We start from the raw sequence: 17,661 nt of genomic DNA on the forward strand, positions 1-17,661 counted from the left end.
CCCAAAGTCGGTTCGGTTTGTGTGGCTTCGCCTCTAACAAAGAGATCCGCTGTAATCCGCCGAATCTGTTATCAATTTCTCTGCTGCCTGTGCCCCGCCCCGCGCGCCCCGCCCGTCGGGAAGCTCGGAAAGTGCGCGCGGCCAGCAGCCATCTCCGCAGGCGTCTCGGAAGCACGTCGGTGCGTGTGTGTCTGTGAACGCGTTTGAGTGTGTGAATGTGCATGGGTGTGTTGTGAGTGTGTGTGCGCGCGCGGCCTTGGCCGCGGAGGGGGAGAGGCGATTTTGCAGCCTGGGCCGCGCGCGAAGTTAGACCTCGCAGCCCACCCCCTCCCCTGGAGGAAACTTGACACTTCGGGCGGGGGTGGGGAGGAAGACCGAGCCTTCTCTCTCCTAGGCTGGGGAAACCCCAGGTTTCTATTCTCCGGGATGCGCCCCCAGCTTTGCGGCGTTTGGAGAATGAGTGGGTCAAGGGCTCAGAGCCCCCGTTAGTGGGCACCGGGGACCACATAAGCATTTCCTCCTGGAGAAGCCGCGAGCTGTCCTGGTCAAAGGGACGGCGGGCATAGAAAAACCTTGGCACGCTCCTGGGCCCCCTTCGCTTTTCCATGGCTGCCTAGATCCTCTCTGTCCCTTTGACGGCTCACGTTCCAGGCCCTTCGGCCGCCTTGAGGAGGCTCACCTTTGCTTTCCCGAGGAAGGGGCTCCTTCGGGGGCTGCGGGTGGTGCAGCGCAGCCCGGTTACACTTATCAGAAACGTAAAAGGGAATTTTGGAAAGCCGCTCCTCCCACCCGCACGCGCCACTGTCTCGCGCCCCCGCCGCCTACAGGTGGAGAAGTCACCAGTGGGGAGGAACGGCCGCGAAAGCTTCCAAGGCCGCCCCCTGCCCGCGAAATTCTTCACGACGGGAACCTTCGCCGCCGGAGCCCTCTGCTCCCTGGAATCCAGGGGCTCCGCCGCGGCGCGGGAGCCAGCGCATCTCTGGCCCCGCCGAGGGCTCACTCGCGCCGGCTGTGGCCTCACCCCGCACTCTCACCGTTCGGGACTTACCGAACCGAGTCTGAATCGGGCTGGAGGGTGGGGTGGAGGTGTTCTAAGGCCAGGCTCACAGGGCCGCGATGGCGAAGTGGCCGACAACCCCAGACCAAGACCAAAGGAAACTGGAGTCCCCCTTGGCGTCCTTTCCTCTTTCTCCGTGGCAGCTGTCAGGAGTGGGGACAGAAGGGGGGCGGGAAGGAGAGTGAAATGAAAAATCAGAATTTGTGGGAGGGCAGGGAAGGGATCCTCTCCCAGGACAGAGGGACCCGGACCCCCTTCTTCCCTCAGGGGTACTATCCCTTGTCCCCTTCTCGGGGGTACACTTGAGTTGTAGAAGGAGGCTGCAGGCAGGGGAAGGAGCACTGTTTTTCCGGTTTCCTTGGTTGAGAGAGCAGAGCTCTCTCCCCGTTATCCCCAGTGCCCCCCATCTCCTCCCCACTACAATCTGGTTGAACAGTGTCCTAAAGAGACCCAGGCTGCCCTTCCCCCTCTGGAAGTGGCTTCCCCCAAAGCGGCCTGTAAACTGATTAGGAAACATACGCTGTTAATTCCGAGCTGCATTTCCCAGCTGGGCACTCTCGCGGACGCCGCTCCCCGGGGCCTCGCCCCCCACCCCCTGCCCTTCCCTCCCGCGTCCTGCCCCCACCCCCACCCCCCACCCCCACCCCCCACCCCCCACCCCCGCGCCGGCCACCCCGCCTCCTCCGCAGCCGCCGGCGGCGTGCTCCACTCGCCTTCGCGCTCCTCTCGCCCATGGAATTAATTCCGGCTCCACTTGTTGCTCGGCCCAGGTCTGGGAGCGGACGAGGGTGGCTGCGGGTTCCCGAGTGAATTCCCGAGGAGGGACCCAGCACAGCGCGGACTAGAGGGGAGCGAGGGGGTGCGGGAAGCGAACAAGCAGGAAAGAGGCAGCGCTTGGCACCGGGGCTTTGACTCAACAGCATTGAGACATGTTTGTAATCGCTGGCGTGCCCCGCGCGCAGGATCCCAGCGAAATCAGATTTCCTGGTGAGGTTGCGTGGGTGGATTAATTTGGAAAAAGAAACTGCCTATATCTTGCCATCAAAAAACTCACGGAGGAGAAGCGCAGTCAATCAACAGTAAACTTAAGAGACCCCGGATGCTTCCGTTGTTTAAACTTGTATGCTTGAAAATTATCTGAGAGGCAATAAACATCTGCTCCTTTCTTCCCTCTCCAGAAGTCGATTGGAATATTAAGCCCAGGAGTTGCTTTGGGGACGGCTGGAAGTGCAATGTCTTCCAAGTTCTTCCTAATGGCTTTGGCCATATTTTTCTCCTTCGCCCAGGTTGTAATAGAAGCCAATTCTTGGTGGTAAGTTCCTTCTAAGTACATATTCTTTGTTTTATTTTATTTTTTTTGAAGATTCGTGGGTATGATGCTACAGTATTTAAAGCTGAATTGTGAGTTTGAGTGCCTTTATCTGGTATATACGTGTATAATGTATTTTGTTTATATATCTGGAAATCAGAATTTTCTTTTAACTTGTTAATATCGTCAAGCTTAATCTTTAGCTCCGGAGGGAATGGGACCCTATAAATCTACACCTTTTTCTATGAGGTCCTTGTTCAGATGTTTGCTTGTAGTACATCATGTAATAAAAGGGGACCGAAATTCACTTCTCTAATAATTGTAAGCCTATCTATAAAATTTACTTTTGCCACCTCTAGGTAGTAAAAGTGAGTTCCAGCTTTTATTTTTTGTCACTTGAGGTTATTAACCTTCAGGGTCTGAGGTAGGCAGGGTGTTCTAGGAAGACAGCTACACTCCAATTGGGGAAGTATTGGGGCTTGAAATTTGATCAAAAGGAGGTGAACATGAAGTAGTCAAACGTCCCTAAGTGAGCCTTTCTCTCTGGTTAGGGGTCTTGTAGATAGACTGCAGTATATCCAGAGGATTATTTTTGACGGCGTTCTGGATATTTTTTTCCCTGTAAATGAACAGCGTTTTTTCTGACTGTCAAACATGACTTGTATTCACTGGATACCCTGTCTTGGGTCTTTCACAATCACATAAGGGGCCCTTTTAAAATGTCCAGAACATGGTGAATTTTCTTCAGTCTCTCTACTTGGGTCCCTGTTCTTCCGTCAGTCAGAAGGAGCTGCTATCTCCTCCACCCCGCGTCTCATTGTGTCTACTTTGGGCATACATACGCTTTCAAGGCAGATCCGTCCAATTTGTGGGGCAAAGTGAGTCACTTTCTCTAATGTCAGAGGCCCGTCCCCCAAACCATCTCCTCCTTTTCTGAGCGCATTTCGGAAACATGGGTTCAGGTAGATGGCAAGGAGGGCAAAGAACGGAGTGAAAACCTGACTGAGGAGCCAGATGGCGGGGTGGGGACGACACAATACCTCCGTTTTCTGAGCGCAGTTTGAACAGAGGAGTTTTATGAAGCCCTTCTACTTTGTCATGAGGACAAGCCGGAGAGAAAAAGCATCTGTGTGCTGAAAACTCTGTCTCGCTGACATGCGTTCAGGGGGCCTACGTCGAGAGTTCACGTAAATCTTGAATGCACATCTCCCCCCCACCCTTTCTAGGTCGCTAGGTATGAATAACCCCGTTCAGATGTCAGAAGTATATATCATAGGAGCGCAGCCTCTCTGCAGCCAGCTGGCAGGACTTTCTCAAGGACAGAAGAAACTGTGCCACTTGTACCAAGACCACATGCAGTACATAGGAGAAGGCGCGAAGACGGGCATCAAGGAGTGCCAGTATCAATTCCGGCATCGGCGGTGGAACTGCAGCACCGTGGATAACACCTCTGTGTTTGGCCGGGTCATGCAGATAGGTAGGACACTGCGTAACAGACGTTTAAATAGAGATCAAGCCTTCTCCTGCAGAAGGGCTTCCCTGCGCACTTGGGAGCTTGCTAAGGAGGGAATTTTCCAGCAGGATGAGGGCGGGGGAGTGTTGGTCACTACTGCGGGCCTTAATGCTGGTTCCCACACCTTGATGATAATAAGTTTGGGGGCGCTCACTCCTTTAGCCAAATCAGAAGGGAAGCATCAGAGACACCTTCATTTTTCTGAACCCTGCATTTTTTTTTTTCTAAAACGCCTTCTGTTTGGAAGAGAAGCAGAACGCTTATGTTGGTTTCTCAAAAGGAGGTGAGGAAAGATGAGTCATTTATATCCTTTTAAACTTCAAAACTCTTTTAATGGTTAGAAGTCTCTTAAGCCACAATTCAAATGGCCCACGCATCAAACTAAATACTGTCATCTTTCGAATGCTGGCTATGTTGGAAGTGAATAAGGTTTTAATTTTCCTAATATAGATATTTCCTGAGGCTATAGAGATATATATGTTAGAAGCTTTATTTTTAGTCCCAGAAAGAATTTTAATTAGAAGTGATCCAATTTACGTTGCGATTTTGGCAACTGATATAAAAGCACATGCTAGAAACTTAAAAAAAGTCTTAAATGTATTGCTCACAGTCTGATTCTTTATGTTAAACGTATCGTTGAACTTGGTATTGCATGGAGGGAGGAGGCGGCATTAAAATGGGGCTAAAGGCAAAGAATTTGGAAACTCAGTTTGCCTCTGGTTTGGTTTACTAGCATAGGATATTATCTGACAGATGTGATCCTGTATGTGTTTTCTAGTGTGAATATTTTAGGTCCATTTAGTATTATGCAAACAAGCCCTTATAATTAATACGACCGCGGTGATTCCTAAAATAAGAAGCCATTTATCAGAGCAATTAACTGTTTAGACTGACTGAAGATAAAAAAGTTGGCTTAATATCCGTCACGGATGGATAAAATGCTTTTTTAAAAACCCTGAAAAGTGCATTCATTGAGAACAAAAAAGAGTTGTCAGTGGATGTTTGAGGCCAGCGACTTCATATACTAAAATAATACGGGACTGGAAGCCATTCCTCTAAATGAATGGCAAAGTGGTCTGCAGCTCTCAGCCTGCAGTTTCATAGGGCTTTGTCCTTCCTGTTAATGATTAAAATGTGCTAATGTATATACTGGAATCTGAATCTAGGAGTTGAGCGGCAGGGACACAGGAGTTTGCCCTGAACGTGGACTGCCCTCTGTAGTTAACTGGGGTGGTGGAGATTCTCTTCTGCATTGTCATATTGTGAGTAAGCTCACAACTGGTTTGTGTGTTGGTTTGTTTTAGCTGTATCAGAATGGTAAGTTGTCAGCTTTGCCTTATATATATTCCCCCTAAACTGCCTTCCTCTCAAACTCTGGGAGCACTTTTTCACATGTGTGTGAGTTTGCAAAAGCCATACATTTTTGATAGTAACCAGGAAGCAAAACAGCAATTGGAATGGTTTTTCTGTGTCGTCACTGGAACAGGGCTTTGATTTAAGATCCTCTTCTCATCTTCCGATGTAGCCTGTGTTGGGCCAAAATGTTCAGAATAAGCTATCATTTGCTAAGTGGATTTGAGTTCTGCTGGAGATTTATTTAAAATGTGGTCCAAGATTCAAAGAGTCTGCTTCCTCAGGGAACAAGCAGAACCTTTGGTACAAAGGCTTATAGTTAATTGTCCCTTGCAAATACACTGTCTGGTCCTCAGTTGTGTGGTACTCCCATCTGGGCTGGTGGCAAGTGGGTGGGAGTAGAACCTCCTGGCAGCCTCCGAGGGCACCCTGCTAGATCCTCCCATCAAGCTAGCTGATGTCCTGGGCATCTGAGAGCACACCCCATCCTCCTTTGCCCAAAGCCCCCAGGTTCCCGGGATCTTATAGCAGGAAGCTGCTGCTGGGCTTTCGGTGGAACACTGCTGGGGCCTTCTCTTCTATTTATTTAAAAAAGAGATGGAGGGAAGAGAAACCAGAATAGATTTTTGTGGAAGGGGAACATGGACCCAACCCTAACAGTGGGAAATTTACTTGGCTTTCACTTTTCTATTTATGAGTCTGTTTGAAGAGAAGGAGCTAAGGGAAAGTTTAAGATACCTTTGATGCTGCAGTGTGTGTTTGTGTGTGTGTGTGTATGTGTATGTGTGTGTGTGTGTGCGCGTATGCATGCATGCACCCACTCCAGAGCATTTAGTACAACCAGGGACATGGAGAGCAATTCGTGTCCGTGAGAATCTGACCCTGTGATGGGGCCAGTGTCTGAGAAACTCAGGCTGCCACTTCCATCCCTCTTTGACTCATTTTTCTAGGGTGCCAGTTGCCTGGGAGGCACTGTATGTACACAATTGGCCAGTGAAGGGCCCAGTCTTCATTTTGGAAACTTTCTCATTTTTCATCACGCTACCCTTTCCTTCAGCTTTTGTCTCTGTCTCTTCTTTGTCTCCACACTGTGAAAAGATATATAAGAAAGGCTCCATTTTTAAGGGGTGCGAAGGTCCGAAGAGATGTAGATTTCACAGGGAGGGAAACCGAACTAAACCAGCAGTGTTCCATCCGGGATGGCTGTGTCCACAGGCTATCAGCCAAAGAGCACTTTTCAAACTGACGTTTTTCCCTTCAGTGACCAATAAGCTTAAGAGATTTCGACCAGGTTTGGGTGTCAGGGCGAAAAAAGGAAATGCTCAAGGTAGACCCATGAAAAAAGCAGTATTATTGTGTTTTGTATAAAAGTCCTTTTATGCACTGTCTACGCCCAGGACAGTGCCTTATGTTTATCTGTCCCCACAGGACTGTTGATCTATCTTCCTCTAGCTCCTGCCTTACTCTACAAGTCTCCCATCCAGGGCCACCACTTCTTCTATACTATCAGTGTTAATCCTCAAATAACTCCCTAGAAACTATCTGCTCACCTCATTTCTCTCCACTCCCTGATGTGTCCTGCCTCTCTCATTTGAGCTAGATAGATGTAACACCCCTTAGGAACTTTCTGGATCCTCCTGCCAACCACCAGCACACCCCTTAAATTATTCATTTTTTACATTGTGTGAGAGAAGGTCTGTGGTAACCAGGAACCTTGGCCATTCCTGGAAGGAGGAATCACAGATATCTGTGGATTGAAGTGTGGAGCTCAAGTCCCAGAAAGGGCAGCCTGCTGGATCCTGGAATTGGCCTAGCCATCCTTCTCAGACGGACCCTTCTAGTTGGGGCTGAATCCCCTGTTGTCATCTGTTCTTCTGCTGTACCACCCCCCCCCCCAAAAAAAAGATGGTTAGCAAGCTCTTAAAGTGTGGGAGAAACTTATGCTGGTACAGGGATTTCAGCACCAAAATCGGCCTTTTTTTCTCCTAGGCATCTAGTTCAATGCCCTTATTTTATAGTTGAAGAAAGTGAGCCCCCCCCGTCCCCCGCCCCAGTATACCCCTCAGGCCCAGCTTCAGTGGGCCGGGTGTTAACCCTCTCTCTCTGGTACCACTACATTTTTATTAAGTGGCTTCTTGTTACACATGGAAACATCTCCATGTACAAGTGGGAATTGAGGTAGTCTATGATTGCCTCCATTTGCCTCCTGACAAATGGGACTTCTCTGTCAGTGGTACAGGGAAGTAGCCTTTATAGGTTTTGAGAAAGGGAAGACTTTTCTCCTCAGATTGTGGTTTCTTCCTTCTTGCAATTTATTGTCACACTTTGAGGCAAAGGCTATGGGGGCAGGGGGGTTTGCAGAAGTAGCATAAAAGGCAGCAGGCAGGCTGTTTTAAAAGTAGACCTCCATCTTCCTGAAGGCGAAGTACCAGGCCAATTGACTTGGGATTTAAGAAGAGGCAAGTTTCACTGTAATACTCTAGGAACAACAGGTTCAGAAACGTCCTTTGGGGATGTCAAGAGCCTTGTCCTGAGACGGGCACCATGCTGCTTCGTGATGGAGCAGGGGAAGCCAGGCCCCAGGAGGACGGCCTTTGGGTCCCAGGGCCTAAGACTTTCAGAGGCTCTAAGCCTAGCAAATTCTGTGCTTCCGCCGGAGGTAACTCAAAATGAAAATGACACCAAACCTTAAAATAAGTGTAAGGAAGTCTCCCCACATTCTGTTCTCCCTCAATGACTTCTTTCATGTGATTTTGGGAAGTAAGTTTCCAGGATTTTCAGGGGCTGGAGGGAAAAACCAACCCAGCGCTGCCCCAGCTGGCTCTTCAGTGTCCCAGCAAAGACCTCGGGGGTCTGTCACTTGCTGCTGCCGCGTGTTGGGGCGGCTCTCCTGGCCTTCCCTGGGGGTGGGGGCCGGCCCCGGGTGTGTTAGGGCTGGGGGCGCCCCCGGCCCCCTCTACCCCAGTGGGTGCCCCGGGGCCGCTGGGTGGGAGGGAAGGGGTGGGGCTCCGGGGGGGGTGTCCTCAGAGCCGGCAGGCGCCCGGTGACCCCCCGCGTCCCGCCCACAGGCAGCCGCGAGACGGCCTTCACGTACGCGGTGAGCGCCGCGGGGGTGGTGAACGCCATGAGCCGCGCGTGCCGCGAGGGCGAGCTGTCCACCTGCGGCTGCAGCCGCGCCGCGCGCCCCAAGGACCTGCCGCGGGACTGGCTGTGGGGCGGCTGCGGGGACAACATCGACTACGGCTACCGTTTCGCCAAGGAGTTCGTGGACGCGCGCGAGCGGGAGCGCATCCACGCCAAGGGCTCGTACGAGAGCGCGCGCATCCTCATGAACTTGCACAACAACGAGGCCGGCCGCAGGGTGAGTCCCGCCCTGCCCGCCCCGGCCCGCTCGGGTCCGCAGGCTCGGCGGCCGTCTCCGGCCCTCGGCGCCCCCCAGCGCCGCCCTCCAGGTGTACCTACCCCCCAACCTCGGCATCGGGCCCCCACCCTTTCTGATTCTGGCTCTGTCTCAGGTCGCTTTCCCTCCCTCTCTGCTCCCCTGTCTCCTTCCCTTCCTCCTGCCCCACCTACACCTAGGCCTCTCTGGAGAGGGGTGCACGCCCCAGAAAGGCCTCCTGGAGGTGAATCATCCTGCCCTGGTCTCCAGCAAAGGTGCTCCTGCAGTTGCCTGAGAAAGAGCTTTCTCTGCCTTTTTAATTAGTCCCCAGTGCAATTGGCCAGCCCAGCTCAGAAATAAAAATGTGAATAAAGTTCGCCCTCCTCCCCAAAACATGTTTGTGGTTGGGCTTAAATTTGGGAGAGGGAGTTCTTTATCCTGGTAGGTGCCCAGTTGAGAAAGTCCTCAGCTCAGCTCCCAGGACTTAAGCTTTTCCCTCACTTGCTTTCTCCTTGCCTCCCCTCATGGCATTAGATAGCAGGCCTGACAGATTGAGGGTTTGGTTTTGTTTTGTTTAAAGAGCTTTTCTAGGAAAACTACAGCATTTTTAGGAGTGTGGAATTTTATAGGGCTGCCCATCAGGCCAATCGAGGGTGGATCTGGATAGAAGAGAGAGCCACTCAGAAGTGCCCAGAGAGACCAGCTTTGCAAGCCCTCACCAGCCTTCTGGGTCCACTCTTTCCTTCCCCTGGTGGGAAGCTTCTCCACAATAGTTAAAAAGACCCTTTTTTTCCTGCGGTTAAACACATGGCACTTTATGGCTGCTTTAAAATGAAGGGGTGAAACTTTGCTTAAGTTTGGCAGCATTGAAAACCAGGGTCATTATTTTTTCACAGAACCCAAGGTAGGTGCCAGGAACTTTCTGGTCAGAGATTTCACTCTTCTGTATTTTGGGGCGAGGAAAAGGGAAGATAATCACAGAGTAAAATATAGAGGACTAGGAGGAGCCTTAGAACCTTCTAACCACACACCCTCATTTGTAAAGCTTGGGAAACTGAGGCCCTAGAGAACCACTTCATGGCCATGGGGGAAAATTGATGGATTGAGATACAAGCCCAGGCACATTTTTTATTAAACTCATGCATCACAGCTCAGGAGTAAAGGGCTATCGGTTTTGGAATTAAAGAAATCTAGATTAAGATCTGTTCTGTTCCTTTCCGTGTATGAGCCTCAGTTTCCACATTTCCACATCTGTTGGATGGCCATGGCATGAACTATCACTTGGGGTTATGTGAGGACTAACTGGGATCATATAGGAGGTGGATCCATACGAAGTTTTACCAACACTTGACTATCTCTGACCAGTAAAATAAGAGTTTCACATGGTTCAGTCAGAAGGGCTGAGTTTAGTGTCTGCCTTTAGTAAGTGCTTGATAAATCATAATTGTTAGACATTATGAAGTAGGGAACAGAGAAGTCAAAGATTATCTAGGTAATTCCAGCTAACCTAGCTTCTCACTTAAGCATGTGGAGGTATTGGGGAAGGATTAAACTCGGCAGATTTTTGCCTGTGGTGCCCTGAGGGGTCACATTATTGCCCCAGAGGGAGTGTGGCCTCTCCTTTCTCAAGCCTCCCATTGCTGTCTCTCCCCACTGCAGCTGACCAAGGCCACATAATGGCCATGTCAGCCCCACTCTCTGTGGGAGCCCATACAGCTTGCCCCTGTCCTCACAGGGGGCACATCCCATTACTCTGAGCATACAGGGCCTCAGACCAGACGTGCCTCCAGGACAGAGATGTGCTTGACTCTTCTGGGCCCCATTGTGCCCATATTTGGTACTTTCATCCATGGAGGGGATTTCTTTGATTTCTCTCGGGAAGAGAAATGATCAGGGGCTTAGCAAGCAAGGAGAGAAGGTCAAGGGATTTCCAAGTGGAAAGAGGGGGTTTTGGAGAGTTGGAAAAGCACCTTTAATATTAGAATGTCATTTAACATCTACATTTTTAAATAGTGAGTGAATTCTTTTTGTAGGTTTTATAACTTGAGCAGTGAACTGTCCTTGGATCCTGGCAGATGAAGTTACGTAGAAGACAGTTTTTCTCCAGGACAGTGGTGGTAGGGAGGAGGAAATTTGGACACTGTGCCAGGAAATCCTATTAGAATCACCTCAGGGCATTAGCTTTTTATTATCCTCAAAGGGGAGCAAAGGTTAAATACATTTGCAAAACCCTTCCACATATTAGCTGAGTGCCTGAAACTCTTTATGCCAAGGGAGTACATTTTGCCCCCCCCTTTTTAAAAAAGCCCCTTATGAATCCTTCTAGGATGAAGGGAGCTATTCTGGGTGGAAGGAGCCTTCTAGCTCACTCCAGCCTCCAGGTTCCTGACAGGCCCCCTGCAGCTTGCCAGCACCACTCCGATTCTGCAGGGTGACTGGCACAGGGGCTGTGGGCGGTGGCAACTATAAATAGGCAGCCACCACCTCCCAGACTGCTGGGCACAGTGCTGTGAGGCCAAGGCCAGTGGGCGCTGCTACTGGGAGGCCACAGTGACCCAGTGAGAGCCCAGGACCAGCACCCAGATGCCATGCGCTCATCACCCTGGAGAAAGAGCAGATTCACTGATTTCATCCTGTATGCCAGACACTTTTGTTGCATCCCCTCACTCTGTCCTTCTAACAGTATTGCAAGGTTCATACCATTATAGTTCTCCTTCCCAGATAGAAAGAGGAGGCTCTGAGAGGTGAAGCCAGTTGCCTGAATTCAGGGGCAGAGTTAGGATAAAACCATATCCGCCTAGGTCTGGTGTGCCTGCTCTTATCTTAGGCAGTGTGGGGAACGGTTAGGGATTGTGCAGGACGCAGGAGTGAGACTGCCTGAGATCCAGGCCTGGTTTCCCCACATTCTAGCTGTGTGGCCTGTGCAGGCCACTTACCCTCTCTGTGCCATGTGCCATCATCTAACCCATTATAATGTTATTTGGGAGGATTCAATGAGATAAATAGTATAAGGCTCTGATGACAGTGCCTGGCACACAGCAGTAATAACAGTGACTAAGATTTGAACCCTGATCCCACCTGGGCTGGCCCCCCTCCCCGCCCTCCTGCTTAGCAGCTGGGTGCCCATGGGCAAGTCACCAAGCATGAGCTTGGAGCCCAACTGCCTGGGTTCAAATCCTGGCACCTCTACCTTCCAGTGGCTGGGTAAGAACTCTATGGGCCTCACTTTTCCTCTGTGAAATGGGCATATTAGCACTACCCTCATAGGCTGCCTGAGGGGATTAATCCAGGTAATGAAGGCGAGGAATTGTGAATAATCTCTGGGATGAGCGTTCAAGACCTATTAGTTGCTGTAATGTTTTCCTGGAAAAAAAGAAGCAACTGGAGTGGTCTTTTCCCGTTCCCATTTAAAAGCTGGTTGTTGCTCACGGTGATGTGTACTAATGAGGGGCTAAGAGCCTATTTATTTTGTAGACTTTTTAAAGAAGGCAACACCAGCCTTCTGGTAGCTCAGGATGAGGAGGAACTAGGCTGGGCCCTGGCAGAGCCGGGGACCGTGGCTCCACGGGGAAGGGTGAGAGGAGCTTTGGGAACATACCTTCCACCAGCGTGCTCCTCCGCGAGTGGGTACACTGACTGTCCCATCTCCCCACAGACGGTGTACAACCTGGCCGATGTGGCCTGCAAGTGCCACGGGGTGTCGGGCTCGTGTAGCCTCAAGACGTGCTGGCTGCAGCTGGCCGACTTCCGCAAGGTGGGCGATGCCCTGAAGGAGAAGTACGACAGCGCGGCGGCCATGCGGCTCAACAGCCGGGGCAAGCTGGTGCAGGTCAACAGCCGCTTCAACTCGCCCACCACGCAGGACCTGGTCTACATCGACCCCAGCCCCGACTACTGCGTGCGCAACGAGAGCACGGGCTCGCTGGGTACGCAGGGCCGCCTGTGCAACAAGACGTCGGAGGGCATGGACGGCTGCGAGCTCATGTGCTGCGGCCGCGGCTATGACCAGTTCAAGACCGTGCAGACGGAGCGCTGCCACTGCAAGTTCCACTGGTGCTGCTACGTCAAGTGCAAGAAGTGCACGGAGATCGTGGACCAGTTCGTGTGCAAATAGCGGGCGCCCGCCGCCCGCCCGTCACCCAGCCCCGCCCCCAGGACCCACTTATTTATAGAAAGTACAGTGATTCTGGTTTTTCTCTTTTAATATTGTTTTATTCCCCCCCATCATTGCAACCGGAACCATTTTTTTTCTGTTCCCATCTAAGAACTCTGTGGTTTATTATTAATATTATAATTATTATTTGGCAATAATGGGGGGTGGGAACCAAGACAAATATTTATTTTGTGCATCTTTGGAAAGGTAAGACAAGACTTCTTTTGATGGTATAGGATGAGGGGGGATTTACATGTACCCTTAGTTGTGTGCACATCTAGAAGGGAAAGGAAAGATGTTTTCTTTTTCTCAACTATGGGGTCAAATATAGGACAGGTAGCATCCAGCTGGAAGGGGGTGGTACAGCTCTCTGCACGATTCAGCTTCTGTGACCAAAATGAATTGTAAATGCTCTGGGGAAAGTGGAGGGGTCTGGAGAAACAAACACAAAATGAGACCCACCCCCTTCCCTAGGGGCTGTCAGCCTGAAACATTTTCAAAATGGTAATTTAAAAAGTTAACAGGGAGAATCTCACATCCCTCAAAGATGTATCATTTGTCTTATTTTTCTCAAATGTTCCATCTGCAGAGGGTCCTGTACTGGTAGCTACTGAAACTTGGGGAACAGGGAGGAAAGCCTTGGGAGTTAAAAAAAAACACCTTAAAAATGCCTGTATCGAGATACTGATTTGATGCTGTTACAGGAATTAGGTTGTCAGATTGGAAAAGGATCCCTGAATGATTCTGGGTACCAGCCATTTTGTTTGGAGAGAGGCAGGGAGGTTGGATTGAATATAAAAAGAAAAATATACTGTAATTTTCTTAGGGATGCTTGGTTAATAAATGATAATGATGAAAATAATAAATGAATTCCATTCACAGATCCTCAGCCCAAACAACAAGGTAACTGCCTGCAGGTCAGGTCTGCACCAGAGCAGAAACCCTGTGTGAAGGGGAGAAAGTGAAATTGGCCCTCGGGCTTGACCCCAGGCCCTCTCTGATTCCTCCTGGCCCTGCTGTGATGTGATGCTGGTCAAAAGGCAGCTCCACTGGGTCCCCTTTGATTGTGGGACAGGAAATGAAACATTACAAGCTCCACTTGGGAAACAGTTTGCTACTTGGGGATTTTTTCCCCCTAAAACTTTTATTTTGAGGAGCAGTAGTTTTATATGTTTTAATGACATTACATGGCTAATGGAGTTCCCAGAGGTGTTGCAGCGTTTCACGCTTGTGATCCTGTGTGTAGACTATCCACTCCAGCTTTTCCTATTATACTGCAGGTGTACCCTAAGACTGTTCCTAGTGTACTTGAACAGTTGCATTTATAAGGGGGGTGTGGTTTAATGGTGCCTGATATCTCAAAAGTCTTTTGTACATAACATATATATACACACACACATCTATATATAAATATAAATATAGTTATATCTCAGTGCAGCCAGTGACTTATAGTTTACTCTGGGGTTATTTGTCCCTCTAGAGCATTGTTATCCTTCAATGCAATCCAATTGGGATTTTTCCAGAAGGTTTCCGAGTTGAGCTTGGGCTGCAGCCCTGAAGCGATCGATCACACCTGGAGCATCACAAAGCAGCCTTGTTTCTGAGGAATCTGGAAGGTCTTAACTGCTAATGCATGTTGGTTTGAAGATTTCTTTTGTCGTCCCTGCACCATCCCCTTCTCTCCAACCTCTATTTCTGTATACTTTCCAGAAAGGGCATTACTCGTTTGTTATAGACATGGAAACCAAGAGACATTCAAAACTCAGAAGCATTGTCTACGTTTCCATTTCCTTGGTTCATTTTGCAGAGTGGAAACCGGTGCTTCTTAGATCTGGTAGTACCTGTTTGAGTCCGTAAGGAAAATCGAGCTCATGACATAACATAGCTAGTTAAAAAAAAAAAAAAAATTTTTTTTTTAAAGCAAAGGACACCTCTTTCCTAAAAGTGCCATCAGATGTGTTCTTATCTCAGACTTATGCTGTTTTTAAAAGTTTGGAAAGATACTCATCTCCTGCAACCCTCCTAGGCTCAGTGGCCTTCATAATCACCTCCGCCACCTGTGGCTCTTTAATTTATTGCACGAAGATATTCTCGTCCCCTCAGTTGCAGTGAATTGCAAGCAAAAGATCTTGAAATTGAAAAGCACTAATTAGTTTAAAATGTCACTTTTTTGGTTTTTATTATACAAAAACCATGAAGTAATTTTTTTTTGCTAAACCAGATTTTGTTCCTTTTTAGTGATTCATGTTTATGAAGAGAGTTGAGTTTAACAATCCTAGTTTTTAAAAGAAACTATTTAATGTAAGATATTCTACTTGTCATTCAGATATTATGTATATCTTCTATGGCCTTTATTCTGTACTTTTAATGTACATATTTCTGTCTTGCGTGATTTGTAAATTTCACTGGTTTTAAAAAACAAACATCGAAAGGCTTATGCCAAATGGAAGATAGAATATAAAATAAAACATTACTTGTATATTGGTAAGTGGTTTCAGTTGTCCTTCAGATACTTCATGTGAAGGTTTTTTGAGAAACCATGAGGGATAGTTTAGAATGGCTACACGTCAGAATAATAGAGGAGTAGAGAGTTTTACCAAAACCAAACTTCGGGAGCTTCAAAAGATTTCTATATGTAACGGAACAAAAGGGGAATTCTCTTTCCTATATGTGTTCCTCAAAAAAAAAAAAAAAAGCAAGCAAGCAGATGGCTTAAAGCTGGTTATAGGATTGCTCACATTCTTTTAGCATTATGCATGTAACTTAATTGTTTTAGAGCGTGTTGCTGTTGTAACATTTCGGAGAAGAACTGAAAAGGCACACGCTTTTATCCATGACCAGTATTTTCGTCCAAAAGTGTATTTGTGTTTACCACTGCATCTGTTTGAAGTTACTATGGACGGATTGTCTCTATGCCCCTTTGAAAGTAGTTCTATGAAAAGCAAGCCTCAGTCTGCAGAGAATGAAACTCATTGGAAACTAAAGGTTCGTTGTGTTAAGTGCAATTAATATGAGTTCTTGTGCTTTCTGAAAATGTACACCGAAATCTGGCCGCACAGATTGATACGTTAGCCCTTTGCTTTTTTCTTTCCGGATAACCTTGTAACATATTGAAACCTTTTAAGGATGCCAAGAATGCATTATTCCACAGAAAAACAGTAGACCAACATATAGAGTGTTTAAAATAGCATTTCTGGGCAAATTCAAACGCTTGTGGTTCTAGGACTCACATCTGTTTCAGTTTTTCCTCAGTTGTATATTGACCAGTGTTCTTTATTGCAAAAACATATACTTCATTTAGGAGCGTCAGCATATTTTCCCTTCTCATCCTGGAGTGCATTCAAGATCTTCCCAATACAGGAAAATTAACAAAAAATTTATATATATGCAGCGGCAAACAGAGCCATGTTCAAAATAGTAATTATGGGCTCAAGGAATAGGAAGATTGTTTTAAGTTTTAGTCCGGTTTATCTGTTCAGTTCTTCAAGCCGCTGACCTCCTGAGACTGATTTAGTAGCCTCCCCAAAACCCTTTTCTCATACAATTTTGCTAATACCAGTTTCCAATTTGTTTTTGCAAAATGTTATTCACGCCACTGGAATTATCAAATATGACACTCTAGCAGGATAAGGGCTCCAAATGAGAGACTGGTACTGGCTGACTCCAAGAGATCATTAGCAAAAACAGTCCCCAAAGACTGAGTGGAGCATAATATAAATAGAGATGGATAAAAAGGTACTTATAACTTGAAGCCTATATGTAATGCAAATATGCACCAAGGCATAGGTCGGAGATACCGCATTATCACTGTAAAGTATACTTTTAAAATATTTATTTTTTTTTAAAAAGTATTTTTTAGTCTCCCCTCTCTCTATGGAATGGGGAAAACCAGAGGCCGTGTTTTGAAAATAAGACGATGAAATGAGTTTTTAATACAGGAAACATTTGGCAATGTAGGAATTAAAACTAATTTACCTGTTTGCACAAACTTTACACTTAAACCTGATGATTGGATGATATTTTAGTGAAACATCATCTTGTTAGCCAACTTTAAAAAATGGATGTAGAATGATTAAAGGTTGGTATTTTTTTAAAAGCAAAAAATGTATCGATTTGAATTTAGAAGATTTCATTCAAATGCTGTCTCAGTATTTCAAAAGCAAAAAAGAAATGAGGGAAATTGCCGCTTAGATCAGTTTTATAAGCAGTGTACAATTTGCTGGGCTAGAATTGAGATAAAGATTATTTATTTTTGTTCATACCTTGTACTTTTCTATTAAAATCATTTTCTGAAATTGGCGCAGTCACGTGTGTGTTTAGCAGAGATGGCGTCCATGGCCATCAGAGCTGGATGCGAGCACAGAGCACGGTGATGGCTTAGGGCCTCCAGAAAAAGAAATTCACGTTTCACGCATGTGCATGATATTTTGGTCGAACGTTGAGGGTCTACTTTGTATTTTAAGGCTCCTTTTTGTTTTCCTTGATGCTCATCTTATTTCTAATTCATTCTGCTGCCGCTAACATCAGGGTCATGTTAGGAGGTTATTACTCAGTGTCGGAATTGAGCACAGTGACACGTGACATTATGACGAAATGCCAGGGCAAGAGAAGAAAGACTAGGATTTGAGGGGAGAGGGGAAAAAACGTTCAAAATAAACAGACTGAATCACCTGAAACATCCTGCTGGTTGCTTTTTGCATGTTGCATGGTTGCGAGCCAGGTGTTTAAAACCTCAGCACTGTTGGTATTTGGGTCTGGGTTAATTCTTTATTGTGGGAGTGTCTCCCGTGTGATGGAGGTTTTGCAGCATCCCTGGCCTCTAACCACTAGATGCCAGCAGTACCTCCCCCAATTCGTGACAACCAACAATGTCCTCAGAAGTTGCAGAATGTGCCCC

At 47.6% G+C, this 17,661-nt stretch overlaps 1 protein-coding gene across 2 annotated transcripts; it reads left to right on the forward strand.

Moving 5' to 3' along the window:
* Window positions 1–1,117: 1,117 nt before the first annotated feature.
* Window positions 1,118–12,725, forward strand: WNT5A (Wnt family member 5A). Of its 2 annotated transcripts, XM_088022021.1 has the most exons (5): window positions 1,118–1,219; window positions 2,227–2,369; window positions 3,593–3,843; window positions 8,301–8,593; window positions 12,267–12,725. In XM_088022021.1, exons 2-5 carry the CDS (start codon window positions 2,290–2,292, stop codon window positions 12,723–12,725), a joined length of 1,083 nt encoding a protein of 360 aa, XP_087878147.1. In that variant the 5' UTR covers window positions 1,118–1,219; window positions 2,227–2,289. The 2 variants fall into 2 exon arrangements, with proteins under 2 accessions (XP_087878147.1, XP_027966251.1); XM_028110450.2 differs by lacking the exon at window positions 1,118–1,219 and having other exon boundaries at window positions 2,290–2,369.
* The last annotated feature ends 4,936 nt before the right edge of the window (window positions 12,726–17,661 follow it).

This window comes from Eumetopias jubatus, unplaced genomic scaffold (assembly GCF_037043125.1).
Source record: "Eumetopias jubatus isolate StellerSeaLion01/CBP00866 unplaced genomic scaffold, mEumJub1_p1.0 scaffold_1, whole genome shotgun sequence".
Classification (NCBI taxonomy): domain Eukaryota; kingdom Metazoa; phylum Chordata; class Mammalia; order Carnivora; family Otariidae; genus Eumetopias; species Eumetopias jubatus.